The following is a 22666-nucleotide window of genomic DNA, read 5'->3' on the forward strand; positions in this document are numbered from 1 at the left end:
ACCTGGTATGTTCATAAATAACAGTATACTTGTAGTTTACTGTCCGGACTGGGCCAGGGTCAGCAGCATCTTTGAGTTTACAGTGTCACTTCACTGGAACTCTATGAATGAACTAACTTCTGGATGTATGCATTTTGCATGTCATACTATCCAATAACCAAGAATTCATTAAAAGATTTTTTCTATAACAGGTTGAGTCACTTTATCAAACCACGTGTCACTGCAAACAGTCATATTGTATGAACAGCAATTGTATACCCAAAATAACGACTAACATAATCCTCTTTGTTTTTGCAATTATTTTCTTTAGTTTACTTTCCTGCTTTGTGATGATCCAGGTTGCTCACTAACACTTTCTGTGTCACTCATTGTTCAATAAACCCAGAAAAAAAAAAAAACACCAAAAAAGCAGTTAAATAACAGCAAGTCATTTTCTGTGTTTAATCAGTGTGGTAAACACCAAGATAAGACCATCCATGATTGGCAGAAAATCTTTGTCCCATGTCTTCTTATTGGCTGACAAGCGCTTGACATTATGCCTCAAAGCACAGAATTGATGAGCCTCGCCTCCCTCATCCACGCATACTTGGATGCGGCGTTTACTGAATTCCAACAATACCCTAACGATTTTTATGCATGTTCCAGCTCAAATTTGACCATAACTACTCTTGTACATGATAGAGGTTTTTAAGAGGAGAATAATATACTACCCTAATTTTTGACATGGCTTCATATGAGATGTCTAACCCATCACTATAGATGGAGAGTATAGCTATCTCAAAGCTAGATCGTTCTTTTCTCTGCAGTTTGTAAAGAAAAAGGAAGAGAGAAAAATTTGATCAGCTTATCAGCTACTTATTATTAGCAGTTGCCTGTTTTGATGTAACATCCTGATAAGTAACCCTTATTCTAAACTTCTGATGGAAATTTCAACTTTTATGCTTAAGTTAATGTGGAAATGTTTCTTGTAATCTTACTGTTGCACACCCGCTTCTAATCTTGCTACAGTTGAATGCTATACATATTCAACATTGTACTAGAAGAAAATTAATTTTTTTTTAAGATGCATCCAAACTGTACTTCTGTCATGCTTCAGTTTGAAATTCAATTTTTATCTCTAAACCTGCAGATCAAATGAATTCATCTTATAAACATTCATTCTTGCTTTTTAAAATCTTTATGTTATTCATTTCAATTATCCTAAGCTAAAAGATTTTTCTGTTGAAGGAAAAAAAGTTGGTGCAATGGTTGGTTGAGGAAAGAACCTGGCAAAGTCATCAGACATTTCCCCAAAGGGAAGGGGAGGGCATTTAGAACTTTAGATTTGGATGAGCAAAAATATTGGGGATTGAAGTTTCTACTCTCAAAGGAAAAAGTGATATTTTGAAAGAAAAAAAAAATGCAAATAAGATAATAATAATAAGAAAAAACAGTGTCAAAAAACAAAAAAAAATTTTTATCAGAAGATAATTATATGATAACCCAGCAGAAAAATAAATGGATTACTATAAAGTCAGCACCAAATTTGCTAATTCAACTAATCTATGACTGTAAGGTAATATTTCCAGTGTGCATATGTTTCTTGTCTATAGGTAAATACAAATTATTTAACTGTTAATTGAATATTTATTGAAATAATAAAAAAATACAACTTTGCTTCTAACTATAATTTTTTTTTTGTTATTTTTGTACCATATAATTGGCAACATCATAACCTACTTTATTACAATTTATGAAATATTTTTACATAATCACCTAAAAATAAAAATCAGCAAGGGGGTAATTAATTTTTAATTCAAGAATACAACAGGAATTAACTTAAGTTTAAAAATATTCAATCAAATAAAAATTAAAAAGTAAAAAGGACTTCACTGTATCCTGGGCAACACCGGACAGATACAGTTAGTCTAATATATAAAGGGCAAATGTTTGTGTATATGTTTGTATGTCCAGCTAAAAATAAAAAATACAAAACAGTTTAGTATAAATTTGATATTGCTTTCAATGTTGATTTCCTGGATCAAAAATTCTATGAGGGTCAACTAAACAAGTTTTTGTGAGAGGATGTTCGTTTTTTTTCGTGGATTTTTAATGTTATTATGTAATAAGTTTATAAGAAAGCAATATATTTATGTATTAACTTGGAAAAACTGCTGACTGCTGAGTGTTTATTTAAAATCTTCCGGAAATTGCATCAGTACTTATGGTGGGGATTGGGGGGGGGCATGGTAAGTCTATAATTAAGCAAGCATTCTCTAATCTCTAATTGCACTAACCCCAACCACACCTCCGCTTCTAAATAGGTACTGATTGATTACTCCATGTCAGCAGTCACCAAACTACGGCCTGTGGGCTGGATTCAGTTTATTTAGCCTGCTAACAGTACTTGAATTTGCTTGATAAAACGTATGAAACACAAAACTTGGTGATAAAATTTCAATTTGAATATGTTCAGAATACTAGATTTTCATGCTTGCGGAGACCCTCCGATTGCTTTGTTCTTTCATTTCTCCCAGCTCTCTCCTACCTTTGGTAAACCATAGCTTCAACAGTGACCAAAACAGCCTCTGCATTTTTTGTGTTTCGACAGGATTTTGATTACATTTCTAATTCAATGTCTTTTTCATTTTCAGATTCTGTTTCCTTCACCTTTCATTTTTTGCTGCTTAGTTTGTACTGTTGTCGCTTTCTTTGATAACTTTTTAGTAAATAAACATGCTGGTTGCTTTTGTTTTTGCTCATTGCACGAGCACCACCCATGATTAAGATGGAATGCTAAATTTAGTTTTTCAGCTTTCTTTCCCCAGTTCTGGCTTGCAAGTATTGAATAGAATGATTATGTGGCCTATGTTTGTCATTCTTTCAGTTATCTAGCCTGCAGTAAAAAAAGTTTGGTGACTACTGGTCTATGATGAATCAAGGGTTGCTTAATCATTAACTGCATCTTCCCTTTTAAATCAGCATGGCTTCATTAATTTATGAAGTAAAGGTTACCTAATCTCTACCTTCCCTTCGGAACTGACACTGCTTGATCAGTCTATAATGAAGCAAGGTTGCTTAATCACTAGTTGCACCTCCCCTTCTGTTAAACTTAGAAGTGCTCTGGAAGCCTCCTAAATTTTAGATTTCAGTGGTAGTAATCACCATTACTATTTGGTAAGTGCTTTGTCAATCAAAAGTGCTCAATATCCTGGTTAGAGCAGTTATGTTTAAAGACAAAGTTGCCAAGGAAAACATCACCATGATTTATTACAGTATCTTATACAAGAAAATCTACTTGACATTGCCTGGGAGTCATACAGTATTATACCTGCATGATGGTTTATGTTAGTCATCAGTAAGTGCTCATTATTCTGGACAGAGCAGTATGATTAAAGGTTGTGTTATCTGGAAAAAAAACCAACATGTTTTGCTATACTATTTTATACAAGAAAATTTATTCAGTGTTGACTGGGATTATGGATACTAATAATACAGTATAATACCTGATTAGTTATATATACTAGAGTGCTCAATATCTTAGAACAGGTATGTTTAACTACAACGTTTCCAGGAGAAAGAAGTTCTTTGTCTTTCATTATTGTTGTATACTAGACAACGTAAATGGTGTTGCTTAGGTATCATATAGGTAAGTAAATCCAAAATGCTCAATATCCTGGATAGAGCAGGATGCTTGAAGTTTGCTTGCTCAGGAAAAACAACATATATTTCGTTATACAGGAAAATCTACTAAGCATTGCCTTCATAATAGCAATATAGGATCATATTTAGAAAGTGGTGTAAAGTGATAAAATCATGCTCAATATCCTAGATAGAGCAGATGTGTTTAAATGTGGCGTTGCCAAAAAGAAATAACTTCTTTATCTTTTGTTACTAGATTGCCTAGCACACCCAGTACAGTGTTTATTTTTATCATTATTTGTCATTTTTTTTTTTTTTTGTATTTCATTTTTCATTCTTTTTTCACTCACCTCTTTTTGCATTTATTTTTTATTCATTGTCCAGGAGTAATGAAAATAACTTTGTAGTGGTACTATTGTTAAGTAGTATATCTTCAATGCAATAGATAAATTAGGTGTGTTTACACACAGAGAGTGTGAAGGTAAAAAAACTCATTATGGTTGATTTTAGAAGTGCTCTGGAGCCCTCCTAATTATCTAACAAATATATGTAAGCAAAAGCAAGTGCAGTGCTTACACTATTTGAGGACATATATAAGTATTTAATAAAACAAACCTAACATTTTATTAGGTGGGCTTGGCTCAAAAATAAAGAAAACAAGTGAAGCATGCATGGTCCCCCTCGAGTGCACAGTGAACGAGGCATAAAAAAAATGACTAAGTTCAGCAACCCCCCTCCCCATTTAGCCCCAAATGTCCTCAGGGGATGTCAAATCCTGGTGAAGATAAACAAACGGTGCAGTTTTAGGCCTTAAAATATGTAAATTTGAGTTCTGCACCATGCAAAAAAAGGAAATGACTAAGTCCATCATTTAGTCATACAAATACTAAGTACTGGTAAGTTTCATATCTGTTAAGTGGTATATAGCAGATAATCCAAAGTGCTCAGTATCTTGGATAGAGCAATTATTTTTAAAAGTCGCATTGCCTGGGAAATCAATGTCACCATGTTTTGTTATACTATTTATACAATAAAATATAATTGCCGTTGCCTAGGAGTCAGAATAGTAATAATGCTATATCATATCTGAAAAGTGGTGTGTTTAAACATAGTGTTGCCGGGAGAAAGATCTTTTACTAGTATATTGAATACGAGATGATACAGATAGTATGGCCAGAGTGCCATAAAAATAGTACAGCGTTATATCTGATTAAGTAGTATACGTTAGTTAATCTAAATGCTCAAAAAGTGTATGCTGCCCATGAAAAAAAAAAAAAAAAAAAAAAAAAATATATATATATATATATATATATATATATGACCAAGTTATGTTATACTATTATATATAAAAAAAATCTACTCGGCATGGGGGTAATATTAAAAATAGAATACCTAGTAAGTGGTATAAAGTAATAAAAGAGTGCTCAATACACTAGATAGAGCATGTGTATAAAAGTAGCATTGTCTGGGAGAAAGAACTTCTTTGCCTTTTGTTATGTTGCAAAACAGATTTTCTTACCAGGGTGCCATAAGAGTAATAATACAGTATGATATCTGGTAAGTGCTATGTGTTGGGTAATTCAAATTGCTCAATATCCTGGATAGAACATGTACGTCTAAAGGCAGCATTGCTCAGTAAAAACAACATCACATTTTGTTATATTATTTTACACAAGTAATTATATTTGACGTTGCCTGGGATTCATAATAGTAATGATCCAGAATTACATCTAGTAAGTGCTAAATAGTCATCAAAAAATACTCAATATCCTAGGTAGAGCAAGTGTGTTTAAATGCAATGTTGCCCGGAAGAAAGAAATTCTTTCTCTTTTGTTACTATATTCCTGGATAGAGCAAGTATGTTTAAAGGCTGTATTGTCCAGGAAAATCAAAGCATCAACATGTTTTGTTATGTAATACCACCCTGGGCAAGAAAATGTGCACTAACTCTAAGTCCTGGTGGTTATACTTTTAACTGTCTAGTGGTAGACTCTCCAAAGGTGACCAAACCCTCACTGGTCATTGGAAAATACTGCTCAGATACTTGGTACACACAAAACGTGCATGACCCTAAGTCTAAGTTGCAACACTGTTTACTTTGGCCGGCTGTACGTCGCTTCTACTTCGTGTTGAGGTCTCTTCTCACAATGGCTTGGTCTGTGTCTTCACCATCTGCATCTTCAATTCGACAGGCAATCAACAAATAAAGTGGTCATTTTTCTTATAAACAAAAAAATAATTATTAACTGAAAGTTACAAAACTCTGATCATCCGTAAGTCATGACTAAATACAAATGGTCTGGGACTGGCGGCTTCCATTGGTAAAGTCGGTGCTTGTCCCTTCACAGTGCAAGATTTAGGGGCTTAGAATAGAGTGAGACTAAAGTCAGAAGTTTCTCTCTGACTGGTGTAAAAACCCCAGGCAGTTGGCAGAGTGTGTCCTCAAGGCTATTTTTGCCTTTCATTAATTTCCAAAAATTTCAGTTAACAATTCACAGAAAATCAATCTCAGCCAGTTTTTGCAATTCTCAAACTCTAAAGAAAAAATGTTCTTTTCTTCTTCCTTAATCTGTATCTCTGACTGCCACTCCCAATAGGAGAGTCCATTATCTTCACCCTTCATTGGATCTCATTCACCATCACTCACGTGCGTGCGTGCGCGTGTATGTGTGTGTGTGTGTGGGGGGGTCCATCCTCTTTTTGCTTCATTTGCATAACCAAGGTTTTATTTTTGAAGTACCATTTCATACGAGTGAAAAAAAATTTAAATAATTTGGTTATTTTTTGGGAATGATCAAATTCTCTGGGCAATAAATTAATAGACACTTGACTTTTCCTTATCCACACAAACTCAGAATATCTGGCCTATATTTCGGGTGACCCAATAATAAATTCTGACTTCCAGAATTTGGTTAACTGCTTTCCTTAACAAGGGTAGCCTATTCAGATGAAATTATCAAATTGCCAAAAGGCGCCATTTCTGACTTTTTTTTTTTTTTTTTTTTTTTTAGATATCTTTATATTGGAATATCATGTTTTCAGCTAGTGTTCTTTTTTTTTTTTTTAATGGCCGTTTATATCAAAAGAAATTATCTTCTTTATCAATATCTGCAAATAAGTGTGTGCATGTTTTAAATTGATAACGCGCTTTTCTAACAATGCTCTTTCTTTCCATCATCATTATCAGCAACACCAACATCGTTACATCCAACGATACTGAGGCAGTTATACTATTTATACAAGAAAATCTACTTTGCATTTCCTAGGGATCATATTATAAATAGTACACTATCATATCTAGTTAGCAGTATAAAGTAATAAAAGAATGCTCAATATATTAGATAGAGCAGGTATGTTTAAGAGTATAGTTATCTGAAAGAAAAAAACTTGTCTTTTGTTATGTTGCATACTAGACAAAGCAGATGGTGTTATCAGTTTCATACAGTATCATATCTGATGATGAGATATTTGCTTTTTGGAGATATTACAAAAATGAATATCTCAAATGATAAACAGAAATAATTGTTAAACAAATCTAACTGGTATCGGTTAGAGGGGCTGTCAATCAGGCCCCTTTTTCTCTGGCTGGCTAAAAGATACAGGTCTCTGCCTTATAAGCTATTAAAAAAATTTTAATCTGGAGAACTAGCTTCAAAATTGCTAAGTGGAAGAATGCTATTTGAAAGAATTTGATTCAGTTAAAATTCCTGCACCCAGAAAAGAATTTGTTTTAAGTTCAGAGAAACCCAAACTTATCTCATTTCCTTTTTATTGTATGAACTATATATTGAATTATTTTATGCAAATAATTTTTTGATAAAATAATCTTTGATATCGTTTTAATTACTGATTGCCTGTTGATTTGAAAATGACTCCATTGTTTCCAGACCTGTCCTGATACCCAATGCTTCAGCTGCAGTGGAGAGAAATGACATCAACTAACATGGGATCATCCAAGAACAAATTAAACCACTATGTTTGACATGAGACCTGTCCGGGTCATAGATCAGATAGCATGCTAAAAGTGTTGCTACAGGGACTTAGGGTTGTTGCACGTTTTGTGCACTCAGGGCATCAGAGTAGTAAATTTCTGTGTGTCTGGTCAAACTTTGAGGGGTCCAGCACTAAATGTTAAAAGTGTTGCCACCAGGACTTACGGTTAGTACACATCTTTTTGCTCAGGTGTACTACCACAACCATTGGGTTACATAATATTCTTATTGATAAAAATTTCCTTTTCATGAATGAATTTCGTCAAAACTAGTATTTAATTTAATGTTTTGAATGCTATAATTATTTCTAGGCAACAGCTTCAGCCAAAATCAAATACAGTCCTTCAAAAACACATAAAACAAAAAGCAAGTGCTATTACTTTAATTTAGTTTATTTATTTATTTTTTTTTGGGGATATCGGCAAAATTTCACACCTAATGTGCAATAAGCTATATCTTTCTTATTTGTGGGTTAATTTTTAAAATAATTATATGGATGGCAAGAGAATAAAATAAGTATTCAAATAATGCTAATTGTGTGCCTTTATATGACTCCAGGTTAAAAAATAATGGTCAAAGACAACAGAAAAAGTAAACAATTTTTTGAATTTTTGAATTCCATATTTTATGTTTCAATAAAAATGTGTTGAGCCAAATCTAATTGAATATTGCTAAAATTTCACAGGCTATTTCAGTTTAGATGACTAGTACTACCAAATTTGCATTTCTATGATTAGAATCTAGTGGGGAAGAGAGGTAATTTCTTCCATTCTATAAATAACCGCTATCACAAAAGACATGATTACTATCGATATTTGCATGAAACATGCTCGACTAAGCGTTAATCTCTGGTTTCTCCTTGTAAGACATTCACAGCAAGAACTCCTCTTGCAATTACAGCATAAAAAAACTTTTCCCCTCTCTCTCCATGTGCTAGCATCAAGTGGAATTTTCATGGAGAGAGCTTCTTTGCAATGACACTGTCTGTGGAACACACTGCTTACAAATACACATGACAAAATTGAAATGGCTTAACATATTTCAATAATGACAGTGGCTTGATAAGCCAAGAAAGAATCTTTTTAATTTTTTTAAAATCCAATTAAAATTAATGAAGTTATAACTATTTTTGTACCTTGCACTTTTGAATATTTCCCCTCTTTAAGACCATGTGTGTTTTGTCACATTTTTTACACTGTTTTTTCAGTAAAAATGTTATATCTTTGTTAAAACACAAGATTAAGCAATAAAATTTGCTATATGAGTGTATTTTTGTGCAAGGAACCAGAATATGCTACTGAAAATCTCCAGAAATTAATGGTTTCCAAATAATCTGCAGTAAATGCACATGAATATGTTGCAATTCCTTCTACATTCCATGTACCCATAAACAGAAAAGTAGTTAGAGAACTCAAAGCTAAGTTGTAATGCGTTATATGTACAAAAAACTGAAATTTAAATCTAGAACTGTTTAAAAATGAGTATATTGTAATATTTTTTTGATATTGTTGTATTGTATTGTTACCCCTCCCCATCTGACCACCTCTCCAAAATATGTGATTCTACCTTTGTAGACAATTACGTGTTAATACCTTGAAAAACTTTAATGAAAGATAAACAAAAATTATTTTAGAACTTAATGTAAAATGATTCCCCATTTTGAGCCATTCTAGCATTTTAGTACAATTAACCACTTTTTTCGATGTGAGATAAATCCTGGGTACGGTTTTTTTTTTTTTCTAAACACGGTTATATGTGGTTTTAAGAGGGTCTTTGTGCAATTATGAAAGGGGGGGGGGTCCACTGATTTTGGGTTAATGATAGGGCTAAGGAAAATTATGTGTGAACATCCTGAAGACTTGATAGAAACAAAACAAAACAATTTTAGAATTTAGAGTGGAGGTTGGTTTCACATAAATTTAATGTAAAATAATTCACCATTTCGAGACCATTCTAGCATTTTAGGACTGTTGACCAATCTATTTTTTTATGAGAGATAAATCATGTGCCCTTATCTTTAAGGAAACATCTGTTTTTTTTTTTTTTTTAATGCTTATATGTAGCTTACTGAGGAATTTTGCTTGATGGGGAGCTTGCCACTTGGACTTAACATCATTGTTAGGGCTAAAGAAGGTTTTAGGAGGAGGCTTGCCACTCATACCTAGGGTTAGAAGTAGGATAAAGGGAATTTTTTTTTTAAGAGGGTGTTTGACACCCATATTTACAGTTAGTGGCTCATAATTATTGGCTTTTAAAAATGTTATGACTTAGATTTTGAACATCAAATTACTTTTGAATATGTAAACTTATGTAAATAAGAGGTGTGAAACTTTGCAAGAATTATGGCAAAGAAAAATAAATTTTATTTAAAACAAGTGGCGTCACTAACAAAAAATGTGACGTTTGGAAAAGTATCAAGTATTTTTTGCCCACCTATTTAAATATAAAAAAAACAACTTTTTGCTAAAGCTGACAACTTCCTATGAATATTTAAATATTGATTTTGCATTTTTTTTTTTTTTTTTTTTTGGATAATCAGGTAGATTAGTTTCCACTCAATAATAATCTGCTGAAAATATTGTAAAAAAGATGAAAATTTAAAATATAGAGGTGAGGATACCGCTCGTACACATGAACTAAAAAAATCATATTTCACATTCAAAGCAAAACACTGTTTAATTCACCATTAAAAACTAATGCATGCAAGTTATACATTTAGAAAGCTTATTTTCTTGTCTTTTCAACAATATTTTTATAATTTGACCATTGGCCAAAGTTTAAAAATATTTATATGGTTGATAACAAAATAGCTCTAACTAAACATGTGAGAACTTTTTTATATTCATTTTTCAATTTAAAAAAAAAAAAAAAATTTTGTTCCGGAATAAAAATCAACAATCACAAAAGAAATGCCTGTATGCTGCTACTACTGCTGCTACAAGACAGTCTACACTCAAACTGAAAACGATTTTTTTCCGGGTATCATGATTTTTTTTTATTGTTTTTATCCATTAAAAGTATAATTGTGTTTTCTCTTGTGGTAGCACAAGAGAAAACACAATTATACTTTTAATGGATAAAAACAATAAAAAGATTGTTTTATATAACAGTGAGTGTCTGAAGACAATTCTTTTCAAAATTTTTCAATACTTGTAATATTTAAGCCTTTTTTTTTTAAAAACAAAACAAAAAAGAGTGTTTAGGACACCCCAAACTATTAAAAGTGGCATATCTTCTGGTTAGTTTCCAAATTTCATGACAAAATTAATACAAATGCAGTACGAGCATTTATTAAAAAAAAGGGGAGGTCTTTACAAAACCTTACCAAAAACGCTGTTTTATGATGTTCAGATTTTTATCACTTTATTTGCTTAAAACTTTAAAAATATATAATGTACATTATTATTTATTAATTCATTTGAAAGTATATTCACTTTTGAACAAAACGGTAGTATTTTGAGGACTTAAAGTGCTTTGTTTTTTAAAATATGATGATTTTTGCAGAAGCCCCTAGAAATCTGATTATCCACAGATTAAGTGTGTCTAACTGTGTTAAATATGTACCCGAGAGTCAAAAGAATGAAAAGAATGTTCTGTTGACACAGCCCTACTAATTAGTATTATTAAACTGGGTTAGTGTTAAGGAGAGGTGGAAAATGGTCCAAGATTATAGTTTATTAGGACCCACCATAATTAAGTGCTTAAGCTAAGTATTATTTACTTTACATTTTAGAAATTTTATTACTGGCCTATTTGGCATAATTGTTTGAGTTTTGCCAATGAGCTGGGAAACCAAGAAAGTAAAGTTATATTGAAGATTCAAAAAAATTGTATTTGTTAAACATTCACCATTATAAAGGGCGAGTGAGGATCAAAAGTAACTAGGGTAAGGAATGGTGCTCTCCTTTACATCGTAGGTTGCTTCCGACTATAATCAACCACTTTACTTTTTGAAAACTCATGAGCCTGCACATATGGAAGACCCCCCCACACACACACACAAGGACATTAATCTACGTAAACAAACTTATAATTTGTTTAAAAAAAATAAAAATAAAATTGGAATTTCCAATTTTAATGAAACAACCTTCCATTAGGAGTTTGGTAATAGGTAGCACTAGTTCTATGAATATATAATGGTTTGGGAATTGGCCTTGTAATCTTAAGTTCAAAAACAGTCCTAATAGCATACAGTAGAGTTACCAACAGCCAAATAACTATCTGCTTCTTATGCATCAGACCAGAAAATGATAAACATTCTTGAATAGGAGTTGACCTTGCATAGATAATTGATTACACTGGAAACCTATGGTCAGTTTGCTTTGATTGCAACTCTTACAAGTAGAAAACTTTTCTCAAAATAACTGAAAAAAATAATAGCTAACATGTATTTTTTAAGCCTGTAACTAAAGAATTGGGTTACGGCTGACATTGAAACACTGTTTAAAGAGCAGTGTTGAGTCTGACCAAGTACTTAGATGGGTAACAATTTCAGAAGACCAAGCACTGTAACTTTGGTGGAAGAAGTTGAAAATGTCTAATACCCTTTCAAATGGTATAAATCCATCTTTTCTTCCCTCTTACTGCGGGTGAACTAGCAGGGTTGATGATATGGTTAAGTTTTGATAGAGCAACTCCTCTAGAAAAAAAATTTGAAAATAGCATCAGTTGCTCTCCGCTTATTTCAGCATTGCTTCTGGTTATTTTCTTTGATTTCTCTATGCCATTCGACTTTAGCAATATCTTGACAGAAGTTCAGTTGTGAAATGAGCAACTCAGTGAAAATACAGAATAGTTAATGGATTCCTTCCTCCAATGAGAATGGTTTCAAAATAATATTATTTAGAAACCATTCTTAACATGAAAGAAAGAGGGTCTTTGTTAATTATTCTGTGACTTCATCTGCAATCCTTCATTTTGGATTTGAATATGCAACTTGGTGTCAATAATTTGTAAGGTGCAACAGGTCATATAGTATGATTGACAAGGTTTGACTTTGAGGTTGGTTGTATTCACATTATGATAGTCAATGAATGATTGGTTAGCTTAATCCCAAGAAATAGGAAAAATTTGCAAGAATTAGTTTGTGTAAATATTCTAATAAAGTAAGATCATTATGTAAAGTCTGAGAAATAAGGGCAGTTCAGTCAGAAACAACTGAAATTAATAATAATATAAGTTAATCAATAAAATCTAGATAATGTTAAAATCATTGTAATCTTTTTCTTGAATATACCAGCTACTAAAAATAAGTATTGATAAAATATTTTCACAGAAGATATAATATTGGCAGGTATGTTTGCCAGTATAAATATTAGCTAAAATATATTTGCATAGATAGATGTTGTGTTAGATTGAAAAAAAAAAAAAAAAAAAAAAAAGGAAATATTTTAAAAGGTATCCGATTACAATATGTTAACTCCATATAATTTCCACAAGTTAGTTAATACCAAAAGGTGACGCCATCTTCGTTATGATGTTGTCCCATGTAAGTCTTGAAGAGAAAAAAAAACCCTAAAGATTTGCTCTTTTGTACATTGTGGTTCAAAATAGGTTTCTTCTCAAGCATCTTTTAATATCTTTATTTCTGTGTTCTGTGAAATAAAATGGAACCTTTATTAGACAGAAATAATAAAAAATAATTTAAAAGGCTTAAATATTTAGATTAGAAAAACAACTATTTTTTAATTATTAGGGATTTAGAATCAATAATTTGACAAATTTAAATGTTATCATTGAAATCAGAAAATTAATGAAGTGCATGATTTATTTTTCATTTTTTGGTTGATTAGCATAGACAGCCAACAATAGCTCAAAGACATTGACAACATCTTTTAAACATATGTCGTTCTCTCTCTCTCTCTCTCTATATATATATATATATATATATATATATATATATATATATATATATTCCCACCTCAGGAAGAAGGACAAAACAGATGCTACACTTTGATTCTGGCCCAGAAGCTGAATATATTTTAGTTAAAGTTTCATGCAAAATGTTGTTGGAAAACCAAAAAAAAGAAACATTCTAAATGCTCCCACCCACAACTAGTTTGTTTCTGATGACTCCTTCAAAGAAATGACGAAAAAAAAAAAAAAAAAAAAAATAAGGAAAATAATTAAAAAAAAGAAAAGAGGAAGAGGAGGTCTGTATGCTGTCCAAGGAAGCACTGAAGAAGAATATCAGTTTTGTTGGTGTGTCGTGTAATTTTTTTACTTTTAGCTGGATACATGCACACTTATATAATAGATAATGATGATTAAAAAAAATATATCAAAACATTTTTCTTACCTGTGAACAAGAAAGAAATATATCAGATTCTGTTGGGTGATATTGTGCTGACCATACAATGTTGGAATGAGCTAGCAAATAAAATACAGAAACAATAAATGAAGAGAGAAAAAAATACATCATCTTTTCAATAATTGATGTTTAAATAACATTGACTTCTTTTTTTTTTTTACATAGACATAACCACTTATCAAGGCCAGAGACCACTCGAGGATAAGAGTTAAGCGTGTACAGTAGTCAATTAGACAATATAGTAATCGTTAGTAATGGAAATTCGGTAACTTAAGTGGAAAGGCTCATCAAGAACTTGTTTACGTTGGACTTGAAGACAACCATATTGTAGTCAGCTGGAAAGCAGGAAAACGGAAGACAATTCCACATTTTGACTTCATTCAAAAATATTTTTCATGCATAAAGTAGCACATCTTAAAGCAAAATATATACCAGTTTGAATATCTCACACCAAGCTCTGAACGTGGTACTATTTTTCTTTGTCATCTACATAAATAGTCAGCATGAATAGTCATTCATTTTTTTCAACTGGCTTGGCCAACCTAATGTGAAATTCACACATCCTGAAGAAGTGGATATTTTTACACAAATTTCAACACCCTCTCTTCCAATTCTTTATACACACGTGTACAACATTTCTCACATCTACCAAATTTTATTGTTAACCAAGTTTCATCACTTTTTCTGTCAGCATTTTTTCTTCTGCTGCCTTCAATATAGCATTTGCATTTACAGAGATAAGAATTAACCATTTTCTTTCTCCAGATTTGAAGATAGAGGCTTACAGAAAATCTTCTGATTTCACAAGTTCTTCCATTTTATGCATTTTTGTGAATTTTTATTTAATTTGAAAGAAAAACAAAAAAGGAAAATGTCATTGTTGATAATATTTTGATTCTTTTTTGATCAACATGTAAAATGGATATGTTCCCTCATTTGTTTTATTTTTTTTTTTTTTTGTTAAAACAATTTGACAAAAATAATTTATTTTAATGTTTATCAAGTTTTCAAAGGAAAGAGGTTATCATATATTGGAGTTTAAGTCTTAACATCACAAGTTCAAATATTGACAATTTCATAATAATCTTTCTTAATAAGTTTAGAGATGCTAATGAAATTTAATGGCATCTATCTAATAATTCTGCTTGTCTTTCACTTAGCACAACCAAAATACTGCCAATGCACATGCCTTGAATCAAAAGGATATAATTTACCCAAACTCAATGTAGAAAAGGATTAATACAGGTCTTTTCTTTTTTTTTGCATACACAAAGCGTATAAAACAAGAAGATGACAACTGATTCTGTAGAAGAAATGTTGTTAAAAACAACAGAACAACTTTTGGGTTTTATTCAGGAAAAAAAAAAAAATTATAATAATAAACAACAGTTATAAATAACTTTATACAAGCCTAACTGTATTCCTGTGGAGTAATTTTCAATTTCATTTTGTCTTTTCATTTATAAAACTATGCAGCTCCATTTATTCTAATATTTTAAGTAGAATTTGAAAGTTAAATTTGATTATTATCTGATCTTTTGGTCAATAAATTATTAAGTGAACTAAATTGTTGAAAACAAAATTGCTAAAATAAAATTGTTTCCATCTTTTACAAAATTATTGCACATAACTTCCAAAGCTTTGCATAAAGTTTTGCAAAGAACTGAACTTTTTTAACCATTAACAAAAAATTAAAACGACTTGTTCACAAAGAAGCCGGAATGCATTGATTAGTTTAATTTCGTAATTACATTTTTTTAAAATAAAATTGAACCAAGTTTTAGTGATTGGATTTTTTTTTATTTCAATAGATAATAGTAAGAAAAAAATCTAAAATCACAGAAAAATAACATATGCATCTTTGAGAAGCTATCTCATTATTTTATAAATATAAATAATGGCGTTTCTGAATTTTTGAGATGAGAATTAGTTATTCGTATTTGGATTCATAGGACACTCAAGATGAGAACAGTAGTCTGATGAATCCAGATCATATGAATATATAAAAAATGTTTTACTTCTAATTTAATTTCAACAAAAAACACAATTGTGAAATATCTACAGAGTTCTAGTATTGAGTAAACTTCCTGGCATGGCAGACCAACCAAAAATCACCATTACTATCATAAATCAACTTAATTATAAATAACTGCTCAAAGCTAGCCAATCAATATTTCTCTTGTCAGATTCTTTGATTAATTTTCATAAAGGAATAATTTCTGATAGAAGTTTTAGCAGCGGTTATTTATTCACTGACAAGAAAATCTTGACAGATAACAAAGGGCAGTTCTCGCCTCAGCTGTCAAGATAATTTTGAAGTCACCATGGAGATACTAAGCCCATCGCAAATTCATTGCAATCATATCAGCCAAACATTTGAGGAATAAAATATCATATAAATCTTCCACCATATTAACATCTACATGGGTCATTTTGCAATGATCTGTAGCAGGGCTAATATGCAAAGTGAATTATTCATTGCCTGTAGTGATAATGGTCGTCCTCATTATGTCTGCAGTGGAAAGTGTTTTTTCCAAACAAGCAAGGCCAAGAAGAACCGGAGAACACTTAGTTGGAAACAAATAACTGAAACAATTAACTAACCTATGTTGCTGGCTATGCAAAAGAATCTTTTGTCCATTCAATTGACTAATTATGCATAAGAAGAGTGTGTGAAACTATTGCTGTGCGTATGTCGTGTTGACATACGAGAGATTCTTTCTCTTATCATCGATGATCAAACTAATGTGTTTTCTAAAAGTTACTATGGTAACCAATAGCCAATCAGAAGAAACCGTCTTTCATGTTCCTTACTTATTCTAAAGACTTTTTAACACCAGTAATTTTATTATAACTTTTGTTAAATTGAAAATTTTTAGTTCAAAATAGAGCTGAGAAGGTGACATATGAACTATAAAACTTGTTTCAAATTTGATCACAAAATGAGTGAGCAGTGAAGCTTTAAAGCAGTTTTAAATGAGTAAAACTAACACTTAACCATATAGTCAAATACCGCCCTGTTTGAATGATACACACACACACACAAACCCGCACATTAGTTAAATATTATGTAATTGAAAAATATGCTTAAATATATTTTATTTTATCTAGATTTTGCATATATTATAATAGAGTCAATTCTCTATTGATTATTTCATATAATATTATATATCATAGTCGTGATTTCAAAAGTTAAAAAAAAAATTTGACTTGGGTACCATCAGCTAGAATCGAAACTGAAATCAAAAGCAAAATTTGTAGCATTCCAGCCTGAGACATTACCACATGGCCACCATCATAAGTTGGAAATGAAATAACTAAGAATAAACTAACATTAATGTACACATTTGAAAGTGTTCAGTGTTTTATGGGGGTAAATTTTATGGTCATGGAAAGTTATTATGACGATGAGGAGACAAGCAAGGAAAATGAAATTTCTGTTTTATTAAAAACTAGCAGGCCACCTGGCGTTGACTGTTGTAAAATATGCACAAATATTATATCAATATTATTTTAATTCATACAGAAACTTAAACATGTGCATGCAAGTATTATGTTTGATCTCAACATTTTACTTCTTGTAAGCACTCCAAACATAGTTGTCATTTAACAACTCAACCGTCATTGTTACCATTTGAGCTATTACCAGATGGATAAAAAAAGGCTAAAATTAAGTGACTTCAACCTAAAAATATACATGTACACATGCTCAGAAGTTATTCACTTTACTCCTGCCAAGATCAATTGTTTTTTGATTTTTTTAATTTTAACTCCACAGCTACTTTTACAGGCTATAAACCAAATCGAAAGTGTTCCCAAGGTCCAAATACTCTATTATCTGTAGACCAAATATTCAGAGAAATGTCACGTGCGCGCATGCATATATATATCAGTATGCTAAAATGTTTTTATCTTAAATTCTAAATTAAGTTCATTTTAATGATTTTAAATAGAAAAAGTAAGCTTTTAATATTAATGTCAGAGCGAGAAAAAAAATCAATGTTATAGATATATCGATAACTAGCTGTACCCGCTCGGCCATGCATTGCCATGGCTGAGTTTGGTGGACGCAAGCATTAAGTTGATTTGTATTGCACAGACATGCACATGCACACATGCGGACATGCACACACGACCAGGCACACTTATACTCTTTGCAAACAGTCAGAAATAGACAGTTTAAAGGCTTTAAAATCACACTTAAGGAGATTTAGAAATATAAAAACTGTCCATTTCTGGTAATAGTTAAATGTTAGAGTCAAGCAATATAGTTCACTGTGTAAGGTCTCAGCAGAATCCGGGTCCTGGCTATATTATTCACTTAATCTGTTTTATTTTTTTTTTTTATTTAGTGTATTTTAGAATTTAAAAATTTTAGTTAGAAAGAAAGATTTATCTAGTTAAAAAAAAGAAAAAAAAAAAGATATAATGGCTTATAAAAGCATGTGCCGATGTGTCAAAAAACAATATTCATTAAAATGTATGATTTATGTAAACACAAAAGCGTACCGTAAATTTATGAGAACGATCAACATCTACAGTATATTTACTGTAAAAATAAGAGAATTCTTGGCTTATAAACAGGTCTCGATGTGTTGCAGTAGGTTATTATGTTTGTAATTGGTTTAATTTATTTAAAATGATTGCCTTTTGTAGAGAGTGACACTACCTTTGAAAAGTTCTGGAGTGTTTATTTTTGTAATAAGATGTAGATTCTGGAATAAACGAATGTTCAGCTCTCAGCCAATGAGATTTGGCAGAATGTGAGAAAGGGAGAATTTATTATTTTTGAATTGGGAAATAGAAACATTATGTTATGTCTATGAGTATATGATTCAGTAAATAAGGGTGAAACTATCTGTCGAAAGTGCAGAAATCTTCTTGGTGATAACTGAGAAGGTGGTAGGAGGACTTGTTATTTAAAAGGAAAAATAGGAACTACTTCCTCTAAAGATGGTTATGATTGTGATGATGTTGTTCCTAGGATGAAACGTAGGGTTTTATTCAACGGCTAAATGTGTCTAAAATGTTGTTCTAAAGTTACATAAGATAGTGATTAATAGTCTAGACAATAAATTTGTATGTGGTATCTGTTGCTGCAACCCTACGGTACTTTGGTCCAGAGATGAATTTCTGTAATCAGAATATTATATAGGAGATAAAATGATAAAGATATTACTAATTATCTTGTTTTTCCTTATTTTTCATATTTCTTCCTATATACTTTATCTATACTTTTGTATTTCTTCTTTCTTTACTTTCTATTCAGCCTCTTATATACTCATAGTATATTTTTATTTTTAGATAAATGTTCTTATACCAGATTTTTTTTCTGCATATAACCTTGCCCTTTCTCTTCGGATGAGAAACATAAAACTCTGAAATACCATGATCTATACAGTTTTCTTTATGGTTTACATTTTTTTCTTTATTTATTTGATGATCAAATAAAATTTATTTAAGTTTGAACCGTCATCAATTATTTTCTTGCGTGTGTGTGTGTGTGTGTGTGTGTGTATATAAAATTTAAACTTTAATCTGAGATTTTTCTTTTCAAAGTAAAGTGTGCTGTCATTACCCTCCTCTAGTTACCAGAGTAAAAAATTTAAAACTTCCAAAACAAATACAACATTAAAGATCCAATTTCTTTCATTTCTTTTGCTACCACAAATGAATAACAAATATGCAAAACATTAATTTTCTTACTATTACTGAATTGCATAAACTGTGACAGACTTTATGGTAATAAGGCAGATTCAGCTGGTTTCCTCCAAAAGGAGGAAGTTTATAGGGAAACTTAAATTTACAAGTGTCCACAGTCCCATGTATATTCTGATTAGGCGAGATGACACTTGATCATTTGTGAAGGTTTGTTAGAATTTTAGAAAGAAAGACCAACAATTCTAATTGAATATCTTATTCAACAAAATATGCTTGAAAGAACAAATGCCGCTGAACTACAGAACCATTTACTTACCTCGATATGTTGATGTTGAGTTAAGCGTTTCTAAATCCCAAATTTTCAAACTGTAATAAAAAAAAAAAAAAAAATCCATTTAAAAAAGAAAAATGCATACAAATAGTTTAAAAAAAACAAAAAACTAAAGGAGTCCTGTCAACACAAACGAATGAGAAAGCCTTAGGTGACAAACAATGAAACCCATTTGAAATAAGGGAATAATGTCTGGTAGAATAGTTTCTCAAGACAAAACATATTTGTGAGTCTATCATCATGTCTGATAAATAACACATTCAAACTAGTCAGCCTAATATTCACAAGAAAAACTCATATAGATTTTATTTTATTTTTTATTAGTTGCGCTATCAATATGTCAGGCCCAAAAATTATTTGGTGATGTTATTTATTATTCTAAGCATTAAATAACCCATAAAATCTGAATATTATAGTAAAGCCAAGTTAATCAACATTTATTTCCCTAAGGCTTTTCCCTGCATATATTAATCACATAAGATATTTGCTAAAATATCCCTTACTTTTGGGATTGAGTTATGTTTGAGAAAAGCTTCCAATTAATTTTTTTTTTTAAACAAATGATTGACTATTTATCAAAGCCTGGAGCCTTGAAGATAAGGAAGCCTTGAAGATAAGGATTAATGAGTGGATGGTAGTCAATAGGACATATCGTAGTAATTGTTAGAAGTGGAAATTTGGTTAATTGGATTTATTTGGTAAAGGGGATGGCTCAAAGTACTTGTTTATGTTGGACTTGAAGATGACCATATTGTAGTCAGCTGGAAAGCAGGAAAACAAAAGAGTTCCACAGGCGTGCAGTTCTAATTTATTCATGAAATCTACATTGAGGTTTCGGCACAGACAAAGAGTGGGGAAAATTATTGATAGTGGTTTCAGCTCGACGAATATTTTTCATGAAAGTTTAGTAAGGGAGGATCATAGATTGGAGTCAGATGAGCATGATAGAGCAGAGACAGGCTCGCAACATCTCTTCTGTGGAAGAGATCGCAGGGAAGAGAAAAAGGACATCCCCTACTAGGCTACAATCTATTTTGAACTCTGTCAAGGCAGGATAACCTGCTTCTAGCAGCTACTGCCCAGATGTGGCAACAGTACTTTGCTCTTATACAAGTAGAGAATTGCATCAGCAATCATATCAGATATCTACTGGAGTGGTAGAATGATCCACTATTTTTCCAGCGACCTTGGCAACAGATTTGATGTACGTATTCCATTTCAGATCAAGAGTAACAATCATACCCACAACCTTGTCAAAACATGGAGCCTCTCAAAAACAAGACAAGAGCTATTCATTTCAATTGATGCCAGACTGATCAGATCATTAATGATGTAAAAGATAGAAGCATTGTTTTAGATGCATTAAAATTAACCAACCACTTCCTCCCATTGCACCATGTGTTTAGGATCAGAGGAAAGTGAATCAGAGAGATTTTGATTATTTACTTTCTATTCACCCTCTAACTGTATTGTTTGAATTCCCTCCCTATTGCGTTTATACTATGTCTATTATGCTTGCTACCATCATTTAAAAAGAACTCAAACGTCTGTTAGTGTGTGTGTGTATGATCGTATGTCTTGTTAAAACTTTTGACACACACTGACAAGGTCCTGGATATGACCTTAAACTATATCCGATGGTGAGGGCCCCAGCTTGCAGGCCTTAGGGAGTGTGGAGCCACCCTTTAATTGCCATTGCTCCCAGGTCCACTCTGACCCGGAGTGGTAGCACCTGTTAGGGTCCCAACTATGGGTTAAATAGAATACGACTTAAAAAACAAATATACTATATTAAAAAAATCGTTCTTCAAAATCACCAGATTCGGCATTAAATAACCTGAAAAGGGTTGATATGCCGTAAAACAAAACAACCAACCAACCAACCAACACACTGACAAAATTGGTATCGCTTGGAAGCTCAATCTCTGGGATAACAAATATCCAAAAATTGGCCCAAAAAATTCATTCTTTCACCATCAATTAGGCCGTTTTTTACAAGGAGAGACCACTTTTTACGTCAACAGTTTTCCAAAGTCATCATGCGCCTTGCAATAACTAAGCTTAATTTGAATGGCGGTGATGTTGCATGTCACGATGGGCATGGTGACTAAACCGTTTTTTTTTTTTGTTTATTTTCAATTCCTTTTCCTCTTAGCGTTACAGGTTCAAACCTGCCTGCTTACTAATTTTTTTTTTTTTTTTTTTTTGCACTCACACAGGTACTTGCTGCTATTTTCAATTTTTAGGGGTTGGTTGATTTTTTGATTTTTTTTTTTAAGGCTCTGTTGCTCATTACCCTTACCATAAAACCTCTCCACACCCGGGCAACGACATGTACCCTCACTAGTCTATTATAAACAAAAGGGAATATCACTATATCTTAGAGAGAGAGAGAGAGAGAAAGAGAAAGAGAGAGAAAGAGAGAGAGAGAAAGAGAGAGAGAAAGAAAGAGTGAGAAAGAGAGAGAGAAAGAAAGAGTGAGAAAGAGAGAGAAAGAGAGAGAGAGAGAGAAAGAGAGAGAGAAAGAGAGAGAGAGAGAGAAAGAGAGAGAGAAAGAGAGAGAGAAAGAGAGAGAGAGAAAGAGAGAGAGAGAGAAAGAGAGAGAGAGAGAAAGAGAGAGAGAGAGAGAAAGAGAGAGAGAGAAAGAGAGAGAGAGAAAGAGAGAGAGAGAAAGAGAGAGAGAGAGAAAGAGAGAGAGAGAAAGAGAGAGAGAGAGAAGAGAGAGAGAGAGAGAGAGAAGTAGACTAGACT

At 31.9% G+C, this 22666-nt stretch overlaps 1 protein-coding gene across 1 annotated transcript in view; it reads right to left on the reverse strand.

Annotated features, from left to right (window-relative positions):
- The window catches only part of LOC145248025 (methylosome protein WDR77-like), a 204385-nt gene that overhangs the window by 46468 nt on the left and 135251 nt on the right, over positions 1-22666 (reverse strand). The window contains exons 4-5 of the mRNA XM_080109735.1: positions 19901-19950; positions 13912-13982 (exon numbers count right to left, since the gene is read on the reverse strand). Of these exons, the coding sequence (XP_079965861.1) occupies positions 13912-13982; positions 19901-19950 (121 nt within the window). The remainder of the gene's footprint in view (positions 1-13911; positions 13983-19900; positions 19951-22666) is intronic.

This window comes from Euprymna scolopes, chromosome 26, assembly GCF_053919585.1.
Source record: "Euprymna scolopes isolate OS-2025 chromosome 26, ASM5391958v1, whole genome shotgun sequence".
Lineage (NCBI taxonomy): Eukaryota > Metazoa > Mollusca > Cephalopoda > Sepiida > Sepiolidae > Euprymna > Euprymna scolopes.